This window comes from Schistocerca americana, chromosome X (genome assembly GCF_021461395.2).
Source record: "Schistocerca americana isolate TAMUIC-IGC-003095 chromosome X, iqSchAmer2.1, whole genome shotgun sequence".
In the NCBI taxonomy this organism is placed as follows: domain Eukaryota; kingdom Metazoa; phylum Arthropoda; class Insecta; order Orthoptera; family Acrididae; genus Schistocerca; species Schistocerca americana.
The window spans coordinates 707,538,850-707,562,659 of NC_060130.1; the positions used below are offsets into that span (position 1 = coordinate 707,538,850).

At 42.7% G+C, this 23,810-nt stretch overlaps 1 protein-coding gene across 1 annotated transcript in view; it reads left to right on the forward strand.

Annotated features, from left to right (window-relative positions):
• LOC124556265 (latent-transforming growth factor beta-binding protein 4-like) overlaps positions 1-23,810 on the forward strand; it is a 505,946-nt gene that overhangs the window by 418,340 nt on the left and 63,796 nt on the right. Inside the window, exon 7 of the mRNA XM_047130251.1 lies at positions 20,686-20,845. Coding sequence (XP_046986207.1) covers positions 20,686-20,845 — 160 coding nt within the window. The remainder of the gene's footprint in view (positions 1-20,685; positions 20,846-23,810) is intronic.

Sequence of the window (23,810 nt, forward strand, 5' to 3'; positions counted from 1 at the left end):
GCCCCATTGCCACTATGCAGTTTGACTGTTGGGGTAACAAAAACCACATGAATGTAGCGTGGTGTAGAATTACACCTTTCTGACAATCAAGATTTTAAAAAAAATTATAATTTTGTCTGTCTCTCGTTTGCTAAAGTGTTAGAAAGTCTAGTTCTATACAAAAGAATATAGGGAGAAACGTTGATGACTAATGGTGTGTGATTCATCAGATACTCTTTATTTGTATTCTTAAATATAGTGGTACTCTTTCCTAATACCTGAAGACTGTGAAACTTATGTATCTGGAACAGTGAGCCGCCCGTTGTGGCCGAGCGGTTCTAGGCGCTTCAGTCTGGAACCGCGCGACCGTTACGGTCGCAGGTTCGAATCTTGCCTCGGCCATGGATGTGTGTGATGTCCTTAGTTTAGTTAGGTTTAAGTAGTTCTAAGTTCTAGGAGACTGATGACCTCAGATGTTAAGTCCCATAGTGCTCAGAGCCATTTGAACCATTTGGAACCGTGAAATATTTGGAAGTAACCAACTGAAGCAATCAAACCGGAATAATTCTATTACACGATATACACATGGATCACATACCGACACTAATAGTGATAAAATTACAAGTGGTCGGCTGATAGAGGAAGGTGAGGGTGTGAGAGGAGGATAGTTCTCTGTGCCCGTGCGTAACATGAGTATCAGTATCACAACAGCAAAAATTTAGTGTTTTATCACAGATAGTGTAAGAGAACAGTAGTAGATATCTTTACCTATTTACTTCCAATAAGTTACATTCGCCTGCATCAAGATCTCTCTAACAGTGGTTCATAATCTGTAATTTGCTATTACGTACAAACCGATGGAAAGCCTATTTCAGTGGGAAAATTCATTGATTTCAACGCAAGTGGAGCATTCCCCAGCTAAGATAGGTTGCTTGAATTCTGTACAACATCCTACATCATACTTACATATCGAAAGAATCAGATACTATAAACGATACTCAATTAATATAGCTTCAAGTTTATGTTCTCATGACCATACCCTGTACACGCACGAAGTACATACAAACAAAATCATACATTCTTTGTACTTTACTGTTCATGTACATTTGCTGTCGTTCTTGGTCTTGCAGTCATTTATAACATTTTATATGAGGATTAGCTAAAGAATGAAATACTGGCAAAAACATTAGATCGCTTTATGCTTAGATCACTTCCGGTTATGACTCCTAAATTTAGAACACATACTTAAACTACTGACAAAATCGTGTTACCTGATTGTTTGATTCATAATGTTTTCGACTTTTGCTAGGTGCTGCCTTCACCCATATTCCTGAGTCCTTACTGCTATAACATTACAAACATACAGCAGTATATGTGGAAATGTGTTGTAGTTCCACTTCACTATGAGCAATAATCCACCAGAAATGGTAGCAGCCATTAAATACCTACGATTACCCACTGATTTAAACAACAATTATTCATCACCTTCATGAGACGTTTCCAGGGGCGTAGATTTTTTTTTTCTTCTGTGTGCTTGGGAGGGGGGGGGGGGGAGGGGAGCGTTCTGTTCTGTTGAAGTACAAGATGTACATTCAGACCACTATTGCAAAATATAGGGTGACACTTATTGAACTGTATGAAATAAAATCGTCATAACTTCTGAACGATTTGAGTTAGGACATTTAAACTGCAAGGTTGGCCGCGAGGTATGATGGAATTAGTACGCAAATGCATGGTTTGGTCTAGCAACGAAGCCCACTTTCATTTGGATGGATTCGTCAACAAGAAAAACTGGCGCATTTGGGGGACTGAGAATCCGCATTTCGCGATCGACATGTCTCTTCACCCTGAAGAGGTGGCTGTGTGGTGTGCTGTGTCCAGTCACGGAATAATCGGTGCGATATTCCTTAATCGCACGGTGACGAACTAACGGTACGTGAAGGGTTTGGAAGATTATTTCACCCCATTATCCAGAGTGACCCTGATTTCGACAAGATGAGGTTCATGCAAGAGGGAGCTCGCCCCATCGAAGCAGAAGAGAGTTTGATGATCTGCAGGAGCACTTTGTGTACCGTGTTCTGGCTATGGGGTACCCAGAGGCCACTGGAATAGATCTCGATTGGTCGCCATACTCTCCGGATCTGAACACATGCGACTCCTTTTTGTGGGGCTCTATTAAAGACAAGGTATACAGCAATAACCCCAAAACCATTGCTGCGCTAAGAACAATCATTCAGGAGATCATCGACAGCATCGATGTTCCGACACTCCTGCGAGTCATGCAGAATTTCACTATTCGTCTGGGCCACCTAATCGCCAATGATGATAGGTAGGCCTGCTGCTGTGGCCGAGCGGTTCTAGGCGTTTCAGTCCGGACCCGCGCTGCTGCTACGGTCGCAAGTCCGAATCCTGCCTCCCGCATGGATGTGTGTGATGTCCTCAGGATAGTTAGGTTTAAGTAGGTCCACGTCTAGGGGACTGATGTCCTCTGATGTTAAGTCCCATAGTGCTTAGAGCCATTTGAACCATCTGATGGCAGGTATATCGAAAATGTCATAACCTAAATCCGAGTATCTGTAGTGACGATTACATGTTAAATAAAGTGTGTGCACGTCGTAGTTTGTAACTAATTTACGTTTTTCGTCATATAGTTCAATAATTATGACTCTGTATCAACAGCTGAACTATCATAAACTGTTTCAATGTTCAGAATTGGAACATAGATTGCATCAACTGAAAATTCTGATTCTGTGGTAGTTGGCGTGTTGGTACCAGTTTTAGAGAGGTGGAACAACATTCGGAAAACATTTTTACTAACCGCACAAAATCTTAACTGACAAATCGAAATCAAGAGCGCCTCTCCCAGTTAACCATACAATACAACACACAGCTTATAGTGACATCAAAAGCACGGCTTTTAATAGAAAATGCAGAAGAGAAAGACTTACACCGAAATATATCAGATTTAATTCTCAAAGTAGCCAGTTGCCAATGCCACAACTGAAATACTCTAAAAATTCCAGAACGATGGCATCAAGCATATTTGCCTTTTTAAAATAATTACGTAGTTCACTTTATGAATTTAAATCCAGAGAGATCCTTACAGAAAAATATCAGCCTCAACAGAGGTTTTTAGAAACAAAGTACAGTCAAAACAGGACCACACAAAATTCTCATTAGTCAAAACATTAGCAGTGTGGATGGCTACAATTATCTCAGACTGGCTTAGAAAAAAATATTTAACTACTGCCACTGAAATGGCTACGAAAGTCAATATGGAACTTGCGATCATTTGTCAGTACCTTATCAATAAAAACGTTTGCGCAAATAACATAATCTCCTTAAATCATGTCAGTAACGAAGTTTATAGGACGCCTATATTCTCGTGGCCCTGACACCCAACAAGGCTGTAGCGAGCCAAAAATTCAATACACTAAAGCTCTATTTCATACAACGCAAACTGCGTCGTCACCGACCCAAGGTCGGCAAATCTTGTTGGTAAACGCAACTTGTCAGCAGGACGGGGTACGTGACCCACACTACCCACGGACCGCCGGTGAGGTGACAGACGACGTTTTCTTGTTTTCTTGCTGATAGCACGACAGGGGAAACCGCGCTCCGAAGAGCGCCTCCGAAACAGGCCCCGTGGCTCCCCTCTGCCGTTGAGGCGAGGTGTGGAGCACTTCTCTGGCGGCGGGCCCAGGACGCGCCGCAGCCGCTCGATTCTGTGACGTGACGGAACTCTAGCCTTACAGACACAAATGAATTTAGATGAATACACTCTGCTAGAAAGTTCCGACGCGTATTGGTCTGACGTAAATCTCGGGTATTTATCCTCTATGAACTGCATGTTATTTGACAGACTGCTTCAAATGTTTTCTCTCTCAGCATAGTTGATTTGGGAAGAAGACACTTAGCAAAACAGGGTAAGCATCAGAATAAAGGGGCAAATCATTAGTCAGCCTGAAGATTAGTGAGTCTGAAAGATTTAGGACTAAATATAAGAGGAATTGCGCGAAGCATTGACAACATCAGTACCACGTATAATGTTCTGCAGATGAATGAATAAGTAATTCTTGGCTTCAAATAATTAAAAGTGAATCAAAGGTACCAGCAAATAATAAGGTCTTCCCTTTAATGACTTATCCGTTTCTTCCTCCTCTTCGCGAGGTTGTCTATCAACCGCAGTGGTGTTAACAGATACTGAACGATAAATGGACAGGAGGGCTAATCCATTTAATCTGCTCTGAATGGATAAATCAGAATTATTAACTTCATACAATAGCTCAGCAGAACACATTATTTATTTTTAGAACTTGTAAATATTAATAAATGATAATCGATCAGTTGTTGTATGACGTGATGTGATGTAATAAACTTCGAAGTTTGCCTATCCTGTTGAATTTTGCATGTATGTTCTGATTCTCTTTAAAGTGAAGGATTCCCTCTGTACTGTGGTTGTCGTTACAGAGAGTGTGGACAATCCTTTCAGAGGGTTGTTCGTTTTTGGATACATGTCTTCGTTGCGTAATTGCAGTGCTTCCACTGCAAATGAAGATCTGGAATCTTCTTTCACAGATTTCCTCCTCTGTAAATGTAAATTAGCAAGAACTTCTTAAACTCCACATTAATTATCATCAATGTACAATTCAATCAAGGCCTTGAACTCTTCTCGTTCTTCAGTTTTTAAGAGTACTTCACTGGTTGAAATTGGAAACCACGAAGAAAATCCAGTCAGCACTTTCTTATGTTCTGCAAACTTTAATTCTGTTGTACAATAATCTAAAAGTGGGATTGAGATGGCTCATCGCTAGTACTCTTGAATATGACGTATCCAGAAGTTTGGTTGGTTCTTTTGTCTCTTAACGACGTGGGGAAATGAGATTTAGATATCCAGCTTTCGACAAATTTCAGTTATTCTCTCAAACAGTTCTCAAATTTTTATAGCATCAGACCTCAGAATTTCCAGTTCTTCTATAGTGTTTTCAGCTTCTCTCACACATAGTGTTGGTTTACGAAGTCACATTTCCACTCTTAAAGTGTCGTTTTCTTCAAATGGTCTGTCTTCTAGAGCACCACCCTTATTTTTAACATATTTAAAAGGCCACAAAAAAGCTATAATGGTTTATTCAAATGGTAGCCCCATAACCTTAATATTATATGGAAGATACAAAAGTTACATTTATTATGATGTAAGCTACTCATGATTAAATTAACAGAGTTATTTAATAACACCTCACTCTTCCAAGATATAAATAAAAAGCTCTACGAGAAATATCAATTCAAGTGAACTGAGTCTCAATCAAGCTAAGTACTGGAACTCTCTTCTTGCTAATAGAGTGGTGAAATCTTTTTAAAACTTCCACTGACTTATTCGTCCCTTAGCTCTTATGTAATCAGACACACACTCAGTGATTGGTCAGTGACCCAAGAACAAAGCCACCGGGTGTTGTTATGGTAATGAAAATATGTCCAACTTATGTACCAGGTATATCATTTTTATATCACTACGAATGGAGCTCTGACACACTCTAAAGTCTAAAGCAATTAAAGTCTTCAAGTTTTATGTAACCTCTATGTTGTTTATGCCATGTTTCCATTATTTCACCTCTTAGTGATCACAGACGTAATTCATAATTTTACATAACATTATAGGGATTTAACAGCGATCTCTCAGATAAGAAAAATTAGGAGAAAACAGTCTCGATCACACAGTCATTGATTAAAAATATCATTGGATTCGGCCATCTTCAGAGGATACGCCATCCGGCTGACAATGATGACGATTGGAACAGCTGCGCTAACCCCAGTCGCTATTGCTCCGCTCTACAGAGATCGACAGAAGTTAGTTTAAGATGCCGGTGCTAAGTTCTTATTTATTTATTAGTGGCTTCTGGGGATCACCCATATAACCCGTCTCAGACCGATAAAAAACCAATTATCTCTTACATCCATTTAAATTAAATTTAAGTCAATGATTTAAGCAAACTGACATACATTCTAAGACAAAAAAGAAACGACTCACCAAGAAGGAATAATCCGAATACACGGAAATCGGTAGATATGGTGTACATGTACAGACAAAAAATGATAATTTCAGAAAAAAAGGATGATTTATTCTAAAATAAGAGCTTCACAAACTGAGGCGCCATTAATTCGTTTGTCCACCTCTGGCCTTCCTGGCCTTCTTCCTAGCGGGTTTTCGGCTTGGAATTGATTGATATAGTTGTTGGACGTCCTCCTGAAATTCTGTCCAATTGGCGCGTTAGTTCGTCAAAATCCTGAGCTGGTTGGAGGACCCTGCCCATAATGCCCCAGAAGTTCTCAGTTGGGATGAGATCCGGCGACCTTCCCGGCCAAGGTAGGATTTGGCAAGCACGAAAACAGATAGCAAAAATTCTCCCCGTGGGCGGGTGGGCATTATCTTGCTGAAATGAAAGCTCAGGATGGATTGCCATGAAGGGAACAAAACGGGGTGTAGAATATCATTGACGTACCACTGTCCTGTAAGCATGCCGAGCATGACAATCAGATGGGTCCTCCTATGAAAAGAAGTGGCTCCCCAAACAATCATTCCTGGTTGCCTGGCCGTATGGCGGAAGACAGTCAGGTTGGCATCCCACTCCTGTCAATGACGTCTCCAGACACGTTTTCTGCTCGGAATCTCACTGAATGGAGTAGAATTGTCTTCATGATGAGTCCCGCTTTGAACTGAGACTCGATGACCAACGAAGACGTTTCTGGTGACGCCCCGAACAGCTGTGGTATACTAACCTGACTGTAGCCCGCTATATGGCCCGACAACTAGGACTCATGGTCTTGGGTGCCATTTCTCTGAGTAGCAGGACCCCTTTGGTTATCATCCGCGGCACCCTTACAGCCCAGCGGAACGTCAAACATATTCTGCACCCCTTTTCTCTTGCCCTTCGTGGAAAGCCATCCTGGGCTTACATTTCAGCAACATCACGCCCACCCGCCCGGCGAGTGTTTCTACTGTCTGTCTTCGTGCTTGCCAAATCATACTTTGGCCAGCAAGGCGACCTGATCTCTCCCCAGTTGAGAACAATTTTAGCATTATGAGCAGGGCCCTCCAACCAGCTCTTGCTCCTGACAACCTAACGCGCCAGTTGGACAGAATTTGACACTTTGTCTCAGGAGGACGTCCAACAACTATATCAATCATTGTCAAGCCGAATAACTGCTTGCATAAGGGCCAGAGGTGGACCAATGTGTTACCTACTAGCTCTGTTTGTGCAACGCTTTCTCTAGAATAAGTGATTCAATTTGTTATCATTTGTTAGTCTGTACATGTACATCACATATACCGATTTTCGTCCCATTCGGATTTTGGATTATTTTGTGTGTATTTTCTACATCATAACTTTTAAAAAAAGTCACTTTTTATGTGACTGTATGTTATAAAATCGTGTAGGAACTTCCACACTTTTAGGTCTTCTGTCACTAAAAGAGTTTCAATGATTGTTGGCAAAGTATTCCCTAATGTAATTAGATGCTGTACTACTTTCTTAGTTTCTATATACTTTCTTTAGCATACAATGATGATTAACATCCTCCTCACTGCCGCAAAGCTTCGACCGCAGTGGAGAGTGAAGTGCAAAGAAAGAAGGAAGAGAATATGGTCGCCACGTTGAGCAGGGACGTAAATTTACTATAAAATGGTGCAATTTTATGTATGTGTGCCCGAAGATAGTCAGCAGCTACAGCTGTTAAATCATTAAAGTTGGCAGCAGTCATAAGCATATAAGCATAAGAGGTTGACACGAAGTGTACCGAATTGTACCGATAACAAGTATGGAGTCGAATCTCAACTTATAAGTCGACAGTTTAAGCCGCTTCCACCCCGGACCCGCCTCGCTGCAAACAAACTCGTGGCACAGACAACCGCAAAACGCCGTAGAACAGCTCAGAACTGCACAGTATGAAGCAGACGTGCGTAGAAGTGTTACATTGTGCACGCACGCGCATCAATAACAATACTAAACGAGAAACATCGTCCAAACAGAGCCGTGTACGAACAAATCATTTCCTTTAATGTACCGACACAGTACGGAACTTGTTCGTTGTTGAACAGCGCGGCGCAGTACACTCGGTTTGACGTACACACAGGCCGCGATGCACCAAACGTCTCACTTTTGTGCGGCAAGGCCGGCGTGGATTTGGCTTTATAGATATCGTGCCACTTCTCACTGCGGCAAAATTTTGCAGTTTGTCATTGTAAGTGTTTAACAGGCAAAACTTAATGTCGTACTCATTACAACTTATAACTGCCATATTTTAACGTGAGCGACTTAAAACCCACTTAAAAAAAAAACAATCGTGGCTTTAGAGGGAGAAGGTTGAAACCCCTCGCCTCCCCCCCTCCCCACCACACTCCCCGCCAATGCCTTGGCTCCTGCACGTTTCGGAAAATGATACCGATTTTTCAAGTACGTTTTTGATGTACACTCCTGGAAATTGAAATAAGAACACCGTGAATTCATTGTCCCAGGAAGGGGAAACTTTATTGACACATTCCTGGGGTCAGATACATCACATGATCACACTGACAGAACCACAGGCACATAGACACAGGCAACAGAGCATGCACAATGTCGGCACTAGTACAGTGTATATCCACCTTTCGCAGCAATGCAGGCTGCTATTCTCCCATGGAGACGATCGTAGAGATGCTGGATGTAGTCCTGTGGAACGGCTTGCCATGCCATTTCCACCTGGCGCCTCAGTTGGACCAGCGTTCGTGCTGGACGTGCAGACCGCGTGAGACGACGCTTCATCCAGTCCCAAACATGCTCAATGGGGGATAGATGCGGAGATCTTGCTGGCCAGGGTAGTTGACTTACACCTTCTAGAGCACGTTGGGTGGCACGGGATACATGCGGACTTGCATTGCCCTGTTGGAACAGCAAGTTCCCTTGCCGGTCTAGGAATGGTAGAACGATGGGTTCGATGACGGTTTGGATGTACCGTGCACTATTCAGTGTCCCCTCGACGATCACCAGTGGTGTACGGCCAGTGTAGGAGATCGCTCCCCACACCATGATGCCGGGTGTTGGCCCTGTGTGCCTCGGTCGTATGCAGTCCTGATTGTGGCGCTCACCTGCACGGCGCCAAACACGCATACGACCATCATTGGCACCAAGGCAGAAGCGACTCTCATCGCTGAAGACGACACGTCTCCATTCGTCCCTCCATTCATGCCTGTCGCGACACCACTGGAGGCGGGCTGCACGATGTTGGGGCGTGAGCGGAAGACGGCCTAACGGTGTGCGGGACCGTAGCCCAGCTTCATGGAGACGGTTGCGAATGGTCCTCGCCGATACCCCAGGAGCAACAGCGTGCATCCGTGCGTCGCTGCGGTCCGGTCCCAGGTCGACGGGCACGTGCACCTTCCGCCGACCACTGGCGACAACATCGATGTACTGTGGAGACCTCACGCCCCACGTATTGAGCAATTCGGTGGTACGTCCACCCGGCCTCCCGCATGTCCACTATACGCCCTCGCTCAAAGTCCGTCAACTGCACATACGGTTCACGTCCACGCTGTCGCGGCATGCTACCAGTGTTAAAGACTGCGATGGAGCTCCGTATGCCACGGCAAACTGGCTGACACTGACGGCGGCGGTGCACAAATGCTGCGCAGCTAGCGCCATTCGACGGCCAACACCGCGGTTCCTGGTGTGTCCGCTGTGCCGTGCGTGTGATCATTGCTTGTACAGCCCTCTCGCAGTGTCCGGAGCAAGTATGGTGGGTCTGACACACCGGTGTCAATGTGTTCTTTTTTCCATTTCCAGGGGTGTAGTAATCGTGGCGGTTTCCCAAGTCTTAGGTGCTGCCTACAACGTATGTCAGCGTCCTCTGTATTATTACACTATTTTATTATTTCATTTAGAAAAGCAAATATTCTTGAGTATAGCTCATGTGCTTAAGTAAAAATTAGTTCCTCTGGTTACGCAAAAATACCGCAGTTTATGAGAAATTATGAGAAAGTAAGCGCACTCAAAATGACTGGTAATTAACACCACGTAATTGGAGCTGTAAGTCAACCACTACCTACAAAGATACGTGTGCCTCACGTTTCTTTCACTCCCAATTTGGAAGCACCTTTGCCCAACTCCCCGAGAATTGTCTGTAATGAATAGGAGTTTCACAAAGATCGGCCCCATCCACATGCAAAGGAAATGAAAGATGGAAAAAGTGGCACACGGAATAACTGTGTTACTGAAGAACCAAAACAACTTTTGCTTATTTCGGGTTTCGTTTTCATTTTTTCCTTCATAGAGAACTATCGTTAGTAACAAAGTTTGCCAATACCATGTAGGAACCAACGTCAGGACACGTCGTGAACTATGAAATGTGACACATAATCAGTGGCATTGTCTTTGGTCAGATCATTAGATTCAGCGAACATAGTTTACCTTTGTATACATAAACAAAGCACAAATTTAATGCTTCCATCACGGTTGATAGCAGTTCGGAACCCACCAATTTCCTAGTTGTGGATTGATACTGTAAGACTATAACGAAGGAATAGAACGCTGTTGGAGGATTGCCCATTTGTGATGTAATTATTTACTAATGACCCATTACTGGAAATACCATCGGGAATTAGAGAGACGGGTAGTAAAAATATAAGAGTGGTTAATACAGCCTGATTTCTGTGCCCGCAATGTGCGAGTCTCAACCTGCTGGCTCTTGCCGACCCTGGGCTGCTTCTGATAGCATGTCACCCACATCACAATATTAGAGGCTGGCCAGGCTAAACTCTTGGTAAAACTCTTATCTTGGCCATTGGCCATCTCTAATGCAATTAGCGATGAAACAAAGAGTGGCGAAGAGGCCATTCTCCACACCTCTTGCTTTCCAGTATGATTATCTATTAGGTGTGTATGCTATTTTGCCTGTGCGGCTCAGAGTGGTCATTTCCACTGCAGTAGTGCAGCCAGCATAATGGCGGGACGGCCACAATCCTGGCAGCTGTTGTGAGGCGGTGCACTGTTTTGGGACCGCAGGAAGTCATTTTTATGCCTCACTTCTGGATATTGTAAAATATTAGTTATGATGTGGTACACGGAAAATGCCTGCCTGAAGACACAAACGCTCTCAGAAATATCTCATCAAAACAGAGAATCGAAAGTTAGTTCTTCATAACGGCAGCGATTAACCACATACGTCTAATTGGCGTACTAATTGTTTCATCGTAGTAATCTTCAAGGTTTTTTGTACATCCTCCCCTAATTATAGATTTTCCATGGCTAAATCAACACCTATGAATATGCTAAAAGAAGCTGAACACACCATGTGTACCGCCGTGGATCAAATACGACAGAAACAGGAACAGAAGACGATGACACCAATTGCAAAAATTAAGTAAACAATAATTTTCCATGTCAACGAGGCGTTTCAGGAACACCAGTGCACATTTCATCGAAGCTTAAGATATCATACTGAGAAGAGCTGGATGGAAAAGAAAAACGTTGATTAGGAGCAGAAATAAAACAATGGCAGAAGCACAATAAACAACCAATGCATAGATAACCCAACAGTAAGAACTGAACACACCGTAACCCAAGAAGAAAAATGGCACAGCACACAGATATATGTGAGCTTCACAAGTGGATTAATAAAGAAAAAAAACAAGGGGGCCTAATGAAACAAGTACAACAGAAACTGAAGAAGAGCAGTCACACAAAAGTTACTGTCATGATAAAACTGAAAAGGAAGGTAGACTCTAATAGCATTATCATAACAAAAGCAAACTAAACGTAACGATATCATGAATAAAGGGCAGTATATTCTCAAACGAAGAAATACGTAAGTGCCAACAACATTCTGAAATTGAAGTCAGAGGCAACAGTAAATAGGATACATTCAACAAGAAAAATTATGAGGAGGAGATGAAAAGAAAGCTCTACACATTGTCTTATGACACACAATAGTAAAAAGATTGAATTACGGAATTAGTACTAAAACACACAACAAAGACCACACAGATTAAGACAGAGGAAAGTGCACAAAGTAGCATACAATACTGGAAAAAATAACTACACACAGCCTACAAACAGTTGATTACAAAATAAAAAAGGAGAGAGTATGATGTACAGTGAGTACATACCTAAATTAAATACCACCACCAATATCTCATACCATTACAGAAGAACTATCATATCAGTAAATCTTAGCAAAGGGGAAGAAACTGATAAATAACAAAATTCACATGAACAATACCTTACTATTAAACGTAGCCAATGGCATAAAGTAGGAACAAAACGCACCATCACAAAATATAGCCTCTGAATATAGACACTACACAAATACGTTCTATAGTCGACAGCAATATAAAAAACTAACATGACGACATAGTAGAAAAGCCCGCAAGCGCGCACGCGCGCGTGTGTCTGTGTGTGTGTGTGTGTGTGTGTGTGTGTTTGTATGCAATGCTACAGTTTTTGTGTGTTTTGACAATATTTCTTGGCGTTGTTGTGCAGAAGAAAGACTTCCCCAGAAGAAAAGTACGCAAACGTGTAAAAGACTCTAACACATACTGTATTTAATGAAACATATGTATTGAGCAGCAGGCAAGCAAAACTCATTGGACCTTATAAGCATAACGGCACAATATGTGTGATAAGTAAAAAGTTCCACAGTAAAGTGAGAAAGTAAATGTATTTCAGGCCGGTGGAGATGTCACAATAAGTACTGCGAGACGCCACCTTGCGTCTGGCAAAACTAAAGTTGCATTTATTCAGGTCTACCTAGACAGATATTACTTAAAACTCGTGAATTTAATAAGACGTCTATTCCTTTTGGTCATTAATGGGTGAGGACTTGGCACGATAAAAATGCCTGCCTACCACGCTCAATACTAACGTTTGTGGGAACTGCAACACCCAGAAGGATACACGTGACTGAATTGCAATTCATACTACAGATTAGATAAAATGCAGTTAACAAATGGTTGAGATTACTGACCTGTACATGACCACTGACCCTGACAATTCTGCTCTCACGTTCTACAGTCATAGCCTGTAAATTATGTGCTACAGAAGAAAAATATCCTATACTCGTTCTTTAGGAACCACTCATCAGTGTGGTTCATATGAAAGCCAGTATGTGTTTATAATTGTTGCTGTAAGACCGTGACAAATGATTTTCCAATCATATACAAGGCATTATAAAGGTGTACAACAACAGAGCTAATATGAGTACAAATTCAAATAAAACAGGAAAGCGTCTGCAGGAACCATTTTACAATGACTGAACAGTTTCAGACAGTTTAATTGGAGACCTGTATGTCCCATTCATTGTATATTATTCAGTATAGCGTTAAGATGCACTGATTAGGGATAGTCATAAAAAGCCTAGATGAGGGTTCTAAATAAATACCGGTTCAACGAGCGATTCTCGAAAGCAGGTAACATGAATAGAAAGCAGAAGTCGAAACGGTGATGGCTTGTCTTACGAAAATAGATTTTTCTTGTGGCCAAATTAATAAAATTATTTGTACATTGCTAAGCGACTAGTGAATCTCGATCACCTCTGACAGGTCATTACTAAGCGATGATAATATTTTACCCGTGACCCGTAGTAACGTGTAAGACTGTCATTACAGCGTTTATGACCACATAGGTCATCATTTGGAGCCAATGATTCACTAAACAACGTAGCCAGCCGAAAGTTGTGTAGCATAGTTCTTAACTGCAGTTGGTCATCGTCTAGTCTTATGGTGAACTGAACATGAGTAAAACCGCAAACAGCTTTCAACTGAAGTTTTATTCCCACTCTGGGTTTCGCTGCGTTGAAGCAACATCTTCATGTGATACTACATAGAAAGTAAAGTATCCTTGAATCTATCTAATAAAATAATTAAGACAGCCAATAAAAATAAATCTGAATGAAAAGTACTTACAGTAGCGTCACATAGATTAGCATACGGAGACGCCCGCAACGTTCGTAGTTACTGAATCCAACCCCATGAAGAGGGGAAGTAGCTAACAAACAATTACCGGCAGAACATTGGGATGAAGAGTGCAGGGGGCAAGGTACTATGGCAAAAATAACCGTCGTGTAAAGTAAGAAATTGATCACAATGTAATACAAACAGCAAAAAATAGCAGGCCATCAGTAGAGTGTCTGTGTGAGAAACGTAACCCATTAGCCAGCCCCGTCACTACGAAGATAAAAACCCCCAGGAGGAAAATATTATGCAAGATTTAAAATCGGGTAGCGAGAAGTTAATTAAGCTGTTGGTCCTACATGTGCGACCATGTGCAAGTTGAATTCAGAGGAACGACAAAATATTAAAAAACGTTATAAGGTTATAAACCTCGTTTAAGAAGCTCAACAATAACAAACCAGTTGCGACACGGAAATTAACAAATCAGATAGTAGGAGAACCCATTTATAATGGCAAACCTAGGAAACCAGAAGAAGGTTAATAAACTGCCTAACATAACTTGGGTGTCCAAATAGACTCTAAGACAAAATAGAACGAAGCACCATGAAGGAATTATCGGAACGGGGCGTAAATCGATAGATGTGATGTACGTGTCCAGAAAAAAACTGATTACAGTTTCATAAATATTTGATGATTTACTCATGAGAAACAGCTTCACAAACTGAAAAAATCAACAACGCGTTGGTCCACATCTGGCCCTTACGCAAGCGGTTTGATAGAGTTGGTGCATGTCCTCCTTAGGGATATAGTGCCAAATTCCGTCCAGTAGGCGGGTTAGATCGCCCAAATTTCGAGATGGTTGGAATAGGCTGCCCATAATGCCCAAAACGTTCTCAATTGTTCAGAGATCCGGCGACTTTGCTGACCGAGACAGGGTTTGGCGAGCATGAAGATAAGCACTGGAAACTCTTCTCGTGTGTGGGTAGGCATTACCTTGCTGAAATGTAAGGCCAGGATGGCTTCCCGTGAAGGAGATGTGCGGCTGTGCTGTAAAGATGCCGTGGATGACAACCAAAGGTCAAAATAAACGACACACCAGAACGTCACTCCTAGTCGTCGGGCCTTATGGTGGCCGACTGTCAGTTTGTTATCCCACTGTTGTCCGAGTCGCCTCCACCTTCGGCCTGGAATGTAATAGACTGGAGAATACTTGTCTTCAGTTATGTGTTTCACTTCTAAATGAAACCCCGATGAACCGCGAAAACCTTGTCTGGAGACGCCCCGACCAGCGGTGAGATACCAACCTGACTGTCGCCCGCCAGACTGCCCAACAACCAGGACTGATTGTCTGGGGTGCCGTTTCTTTTCATAGTTGGACAAATTTGGTTGTCATCCTCGACACCATTACAGCACAGCGACACGTTAACGATATTCTACGCCCAGTTTTGATGCCCTTCATGGAAAGCTCTTCTGGGCCTACATTCAGCGACATAATGCCCACCTGCACATGGCGATATTTTCTACTGTTTGTCTTCGGGCTTGCTAAACAATACCTTGGCCGGCAAGATCGGCAGACCTCTCCCCAACTGAGAACGTATGGAGCATCGTGGACAGGACCCGCCAACCAGCTCGTGAGTTTGACAATATAACACGCAAATTGTACAGAATTTGGCATGATATCCCTCAAGAGGACATCCAACAACAGCATCAGTCAATACAAACCGAATAACTGCTTGCACAGGGGCTAGAGGTGGACCAATGCGTTATTTGACTTGCTCAGTCTGTGAAGTTCTTTCCCTCGAATAATTCCACTTTTTTAATTCTTTTTTTTTCATTTTCTACCTTAGAGTGTATGCCAACAATACACGAGTCTAGTGGAGTCCACCTCCATAACTTATGACAAGGTATTGGCGGAACTTTACAGAATAAAATCATCAAAGTAGTCTTTTCAAACATGTCTGCAAGCCTACGATGTCCAAGATAGATTAGATTAGATTAAATTAGATTAATTATTCATTCCATAGACCCATAAAAAAGGGAATCTTCCTGGATGTGGAACATGTCAGATGAACACATTACAAAAATTTAATTAGAAGAACTTGAGTTACATTAATTTTAATGATCCTCAGTCAATAAACAGTAAAGTTATGTACATGAATTAAATTTAAACTTCTAATATTTACAGGTTTAATGCTTACATCTTCTTTCATTAAATCCATCATTGAGACATTTGCTAGTTTCTTGGCTATTACAACCAAGTATTGTCAAAAATTGAAGTAAATTATTCATTTCAGTGATCCTCAGTTAAGAATAGACAGATTATGTGCAAGATTTAAAATTAAACTTCCACTATTTACAGACTTAAGACTTACATCTGCTTTCCATACATCCGTAATTCACACAGTAGGTAGACACTTGGCTGTTACAACCAAGTATTGTCAAAAATTGAAGTATAATAAATTTTCATTAAAATGGTCTACTGCACTTGTTGAGAAACTCGTGGACGGAAAAGAAGGAGTTGGCCACCAAAGATTCTTTTAAATTGTATTCAAATTGTGCCTTGTCTGAAACTAAATTCTTAATGGTTGCTAGTAACTTATTGAAAATATGCGTTGCTGAATACTGGACTCCTTTCTGGGCAAGAGTAAGTGATTTTAAATCTTTATGTATATTGTTCATATTCCTAGTATTGATACTGTGTACTAAGCAGCTAGTTGGAAAAAGAAAGTCCGTGGCTCGTGGTCGTGCGGTAGCGTTCTCGCTTCCCGCGCCCGGGTTCCCGGGTTCGATTCCCGGCGGGGTCAGGGATTTTCTCTGCCTCGTGATGACTGGGTGTTGTGTGATGTCCTTAGGTTAGTTAGGTTTAAGTAGTTTTAAGTTCTAGGGGACTGATGACCATAGATGTTAAGTCCCATAGTGCTCAGAGCCATTTTCTTTTGAAAAAGAAATGTATTATTTAGAACAAACTTCATCAAGGAATAAATATACTGAGAAGCTGTCGTTAATATGCCCAATTCTTTGAATAGGTTTCGACATGATGTTCTTGGACCTACACTACTCATTACTCTTTTGATACGCTTCTGTACTCTAAATATTTTTCCTCTGTTTGTAGAGTTACCACAAAATGTGATACCATGTGACATAATGGAGTGAAAATAAGCAAAATATGGCAGTTTTTTTAATATTTATGTCTCCTATGTATGACATCATTCGCATTGCAAACACAGACTTGTTTAGGCGCTTTAGCAGTTCGTTAGTACGTTGCTCCCAACTGAATTTATTATAAAGTTGTAATCCCAAGAATTTCACACTCTCAACTTCTCCTATTTCCATGTCATCATATTTTATACACACACCAGAAGGAAATCTCTTGGAAGTTCTGAACTGCATATATTGGGTCTTTTCAAAGTTTAATGACAGTGAATTGGCTATGAACCACTTATTAATGTCAGTAAAAATTTGATTAGCTGCCCTTTCTAAATTTGTATTTGATTTACTATTTATTGCAATGTTTGTACCATCGGCAAATAAGACAAATGATACAAACATTCAACAGTGACCAAAAAGACTTACTAGTTACGTCGGACTCCAACCTAATTACGCCTACACTTTGTCCGGTACAGTAATGCCAACCGCGCCTTTGTAAAACATGCTATTTTGAAATATGTCTTCCAAGAGGCAGCCAGCAGCCATACATCGTCTTTTCTTACAATAGCGCTAACGAGTTCCCCAGTCTTGTGTCTACTCAGCTTATCACATTGCCTGTGAAAAGTGACCAAATTTTGTATTATGTCTATAAAGTTCGTGTTGCATCAAAACGAAATGAAAGGGGTGAACTGAGCACTCTGTAACAAGTTTGTTTGTGTGGCCATCCTCCGCGGCAAGCACATAAGTACTAGTTTTGTAAATAAAACTGCCTTTTCCTGCTGCTAGTTACTTTATTTATCCCATACGCGTTTCGCCTTCTCCTGTTCTAAGGCATCATCAGTGGGATCTATAACGACACAGTATTGTTAGTTTTATATTATTAAACAGTTCACATCGCAATTTTTTTGTAAAAAAAGGAATTACTTACGATTTGCTGATCTGCGTTTCGTCACATCTGGTCTGGAGTTCGCACTACCACATTTATCACTGCCATATAATCACATCTTTGTGTTCTCGCCTTCCACTCACTGTTCACCGTGCTTCTCACTCTTTTTTGTGGTGGACTATTGTTCTTTTGTCACTCGATACAACTATTTCGTCGTACAGTGCTTTTCACAACGTAAATACACTCCTGGAAATTGAAATAAGAACACCGTGAATTCATTGTCCCAGGAAGGGGAAACTTTATTGACACATTCCTGGGGTCAGATACATCACATGATCACACTGACAGAACCACAGGCACATAGACACAGGCAACAGAGCATGCACAATGTCGGCACTAGTACAGTGTATATCCACCTTTCGCAGCAATGCAGGCTGCTATTCTCCCATGGAGACGATCGTAGAGATGCTGGATGTAGTCCTGTGGAACGGCTTGCCATGCCATTTCCACCTGGCGCCTCAGTTGGACCAGCGTTCGTGCTGGACGTGCAGACCGCGTGAGACGACGCTTCATCCAGTCCCAAACATGCTCAATGAGGGACAGATCCGGAGATCTTGCTGGCCAGGGTAGTTGACTTACACCTTCTAGAGCACGTTGGGTGGCACGGGATACATGCGGACGTGCATTGTCCTGTTGGAACAGCAAGTTCCCTTGCCGGTCTAGGAATGGTAGAACGATGGGTTCGATGACGGTTTGGATGTACCGTGCACTATTCAGTGTCCCCTCGACGATCACCAGTGGTGTACGGCCAGTGTAGGAGATCGCTCCCCACACCATGATGCCGGGTGTTGGCCCTGTGTGCCTCGGTCGTATGCAGTCCTGATTGTGGCGCTCACCTGCACGGCACCAAACACGCATACGACCATCATTGGCACCAAGGCAGAAGCGACTCTCATCGCTGAAGACGACACGTCTCCATTCGTCCCTCCATTCACGCCTTTCGCGACACCACTGGAGGCGGGCTGCACGCTGTTGGGGCGTGAGCGGAAGACGGCCTAACGGTGTGCGGGACCGTAGCCCAGCTTCATGGAGACGGTTGCGAATGGTCCTCGCCGATACCCCAGGAGCAACAGTGTCCCTAATTTGCTGGGAAGTGGCGGTGCGGTCCCCTACGGCACTGCGTAGGATCCTACGGTCTTGGCGTGCATCCGTGCGTCGCTGCGGTCCGGTCCCAGGTCGACGGGCACGTGCACCTTCCGCCGACCACTGGCGACAACATCGATGTACTGTGGAGACCTCACGCCCCACGTGTTGAGCAATTCGGCGGTACGTCCACCCGGCCTCCCGCATGCCCACTATACGCCCTCGCTCAAAGTCCGTCAACTGCACATACGGTTCACGTCCACGCTGTCGCGGCATGCTACCAGTGTTAAAGACTGTGATGGAGCTCCGTATGCCACGGCAAACTGGCTGACACTGACGGCGGCGATGCACAAATGCTGCGCAGCTAGCGCCATTTGACGGCCAACACCGCGGTTCCTGGTGTGTCCGCTGTGCCGTGCGTGTGATCATTGCTTGTACAGCCCTCTCGCAGTGTCCGGAGCAAGTATGGTGGGTCTGACACACCGGTGTCAATGTGTTCTTTTTTCCATTTCCAGGAGTGTATTTCGACTTCATTACGTCTTTCATCTTCTTTGGTATGTTTACCTATTTGTTGCCAACCTAACGAAGTATTTCTATTTATGATGTTTATACCGTGTGTGTGTGTGTGTGTGTGTGTGTGTGTGTGTGTGTATTCTATTATTTTATCTATTAGTGTAAATAAGGAATTACTTGGCATATGTACCTGGTCATTCAACAGAATACAATGTCAGATACAAAGAACACATGAGAGCGTGGAAATATGGGACAAACCACTCCACATTTGCAGAACACCTAAGAGAAAATGACCACAAACCAACCACTAGAGAAGTTGGCATGAAAATAATTAGAATCAACAATAAAAAAACCTCCTAACCATGCAAGAAAATTACCACATACAGAAAACCAAAGTAGAGGGAAAAGAATGACCAAGTACACATGCCAAGCAATTCATTATTTACACTAATAGATACAATAATAGAATAACGCCCGCAAAAAGTATTAAGAAAACTCGTCAGCTCTATCCCCCTATCTCTCTCACTCATATACACACACACGGTATAAACATCATAAATAGGAGTTAGTCTCGAACATATACTTCGTTAGGTTGGCAACACATAGGTAAACATACCAAAGACAATGAAACACGTAATGGAGTGGCAATATTTACGTTGTAAAAAAAAATGTACGACGAAATAGTTTTATCGATTGACAAAAGAACAATAGTCCACCACAAAAAAGAGTGAGGAACATGATGTACAGTGTGTGGAAGGCGAGAACACAAAGATGTGATTATATGGCAGTGATAAAAGTGGCAGTGCGAACTCCAGACCAGATGTGACGAAACGCAGATCAGCAAATCGTAAGTAATTACTTTTTTTACAAAAAAATCGCGAAGTGAACTGTTTAATAATCTAAAACTAACAAAACTCTATCGTTATATATCCCACTGATGATGCCTTAGAACAGGAGAGGGCGAAACGCGTATGGGATAAATAAAGTAACTAGCAGCAGGAAAAGGCAGTTTTATTTACAAAACAAGTATGAGCACTCTGTATTTGATAGTTCTTTATCAGCTATGAAGCAGTGTGGTTGAATTTCTGACACTGTTGTGCAGGCCAGCAGCGGAGGTGGTGTTCCACTTCTTCGGAGGCAAGTCGGACGGGCGGAAGGTGCGCGAGGCGATGAACCGGCTGGTGGAGCGCGGCCGCCTGGCCGACGTGCCGCTCGTACGCACCGCACTCGCCTTCCGGCAGGAGCCGACGCTGCTGCTGCAGGTACCACTACCTCGGCTTTCAGCGGCGCACTATAGATTGTTTTTATTCCAAGAAAAAAAAGAATCGTCTCAAAAATCATTTTACATAATGGCAGCTGCCCTAGTGCAACAATGTAGTACTTACTACGAACTCGGAGTTGAGGATCTGAGGGTCAGTTCTTGAGTGGTTGTTACAACCTCTGCACTTCCTCCCCCAAAATATAGCTTGCCATTATCTCCAATCTCAGCGTGCCAATGAAGCTTACTGTTTTAATAACAATGAGAAACAGTACTTATAAATTGTACTAATATAATCACAACAACGATAATGTTGATAAGTTGTTTACATCAAACTGCGCTACATCACTTCAGCATAGCTTCCTGGAAACTGAAATTCAGGGAAATATAGCATCTGAAAGCACTCATCCAAAACTTTGAGAAGGGCGTGTGTCGTACACAGCACGGATTCATAAAATATCGTTCCTGTGAAACACAACTAGCTCTTTACTCTCACGAGGGAATGAGTGCTATCGACAGGGGTGTCTCAGATTGATTCCATACTTCTAGATTTCCAAAAGACTTTTGATACAGTTCCTCACGAACGGCTTAGAATCAATTTGCATGCTTCGTGACTGTATTCGTGATTTCACAGTCAGTAGTAATTGACGAAAGTCATCGAGTAAAACACAATCGATATCTGGCGTTCTCCAGAAAGTTCAATAGGTCCTCTGCTGTTCCTAATCTGTATAAACGATTTAGGAGACAATCTGAGCAGCCATCTTAGATCGCTTGCAGATGGTGCTGTCATTTAATGTCTACTAAAATCATCCGAAGATCAAAACCAATTGCAAAATAATACAGACAAGATATTTGTGTGGTGCGAAAAGAGGAAGTTGATCCTAAATAATGAAAAGTGTGACGTCATGCACATGACTGTGGAAATAATTCCGTTAAGTTTCGGTTACATGATAAATCACATAAATCTAATGGCTTAAATTGGAATGATCACATAGATAACGTAGCGGTGAAGGCAAACCAGAGACAGCGTTTTATTGGCAGAGCAATTAGAAGATCAACAGGTCTACTAAAAAGACTGCCTACAGTACGCTTGTCCGTCCTCTGCTTGAGAACTACTGTGCATCTTGGGTTCCTTACCAGATCTGATTGAAGAAAGACGTCGAAAAAGTTGAGAGAAGAGCAGTTCGGTTTGTCTTATCACGAAATAGAAGAGATCGTGTTACGCACACCATACGCAAGTTGGGGCGACAGCTATTAAAACAAAGGTATTTTTCGTTGTTGCGAAATCTTTTCACGACGTTTCAATCTCCAACGTTCTCCTCTGAATGCAAATATTTTGTTAAAACGTTCCTACATAGGCAGAAGTGACCATTATAATAAAACAAGAGAAATCAGAGTTCGTACAGAAAGATTTAAGTGTTCATTTATCTTGCGTGGTGTCAGAGAGTGGAACAGTAGAGTAATAGTGTGAATGTGGTTCGATGAACCTTCCGATAGGCACTTACCAGTAAGTGTGAACGGCAGAGATGTAGATGTAGATGTACAGGTAAAGTAACAACACTTTCTCACAACTTTGGCGACGTCAGATTATTCACAATACAAAATTGTAATGTGCGTTCACCATTATCAGCTATTTACTTAGAAGTACGACTGTGATCACAAGTCTGCACACTGTGGTAAGCCAAGTGCGTAGATGACGGGAACGCTGTTCCTGTGGTCATTTCCGCCCACATTCTGGGAAGTGATGTATCCGTCGTAAGATACGGGAGACAGCCGTACACACGGCAAGACCAGTCTCCAGTGATGCGCAACATACGTAGGCGTGCTGAAAGATAATGCCTCCGAATTTTTTTATTCTATTCTCTGTATCGCTTGAGGTATTAAATGTCATGCATATTACTCCACTGAATTTCGTGCTTCGCTCACGCAAGTTACAACACCCCGCCACTAGAGGGCTGCGAATTGTAGTGTGTAACATGGCGGAGTCTGACGTAACTCTGACGGTGTGTGGTACAACGAAACGCTCAGAAAATAGGAAGCACGTATTCGAAGAGTTTGTCCACACACAAGCACCCTCTCCTTCAGCGTAACAAAGTCAGACCACACATGAACGCAGCGTCATCGGCAGCAATCCGACGCCTTGCGTTCCTTGTCATCGATGATCCTCCGTATAGTGTCGACTTGACCGCATCCGATTTTCATCTGTTTCGAAACCTTAAAGAACTTCTTCGAGGACTTCATTCTCTCTTGCCTCGAAACACAACCGCATTCGACTACGAATCCCTTGAGCGGTCACATCACGATTCAGAGCTACGCACACTGTTGGAGCAACCAACCGGCCTGCGCCTCCACCGTGTTTCAGCAACATTGGTGAACATACAAATGTATTGACATGTTTCAGCGACGAAGAAGCGCAAATTTATTCCCTGCAGTTTCGATATCAAGGCATGGCATCATTGCATAACTTGGTGCATGCGGAGGTCTGCAGAACGTTGAATCTTGTAAATTGCACTTTCGTTTGGCTAGGTATGAACGAGAATTGCAAGCTATTTGTGTTTGCCAGAGGAATAATGTCACTCAACATGATAAAGCAACACTTGGCACGTTTACCCCACCTGATCAACAATTCGAGGGAGTCCATTTTGACATAATCGGATTGTTACCACCTTATGAAGGTTTCATTTAGTGTCTCACGAAATCGACCGCATTTCGTAATGGCGAGAAGACTTTCTTATGAATAATATAACAGCTTAAACAGTGGCAACTACGTTCTTTCGAGGATGGGTTGCCCGTTTTCTGCGTGCCTCTACGTGTCACCACAGATCAAGATCGTCAAGTTGAGTGGTATATGCTTAAAGCCCAAGCCACTTCATTGGGCATGAAACATATCCACACTGCGGCGTACCACTCCGCAGCTAACGGACTTGTGGAATGGCTGAACCGGCAACTGGAGGCAACATTAATATGTC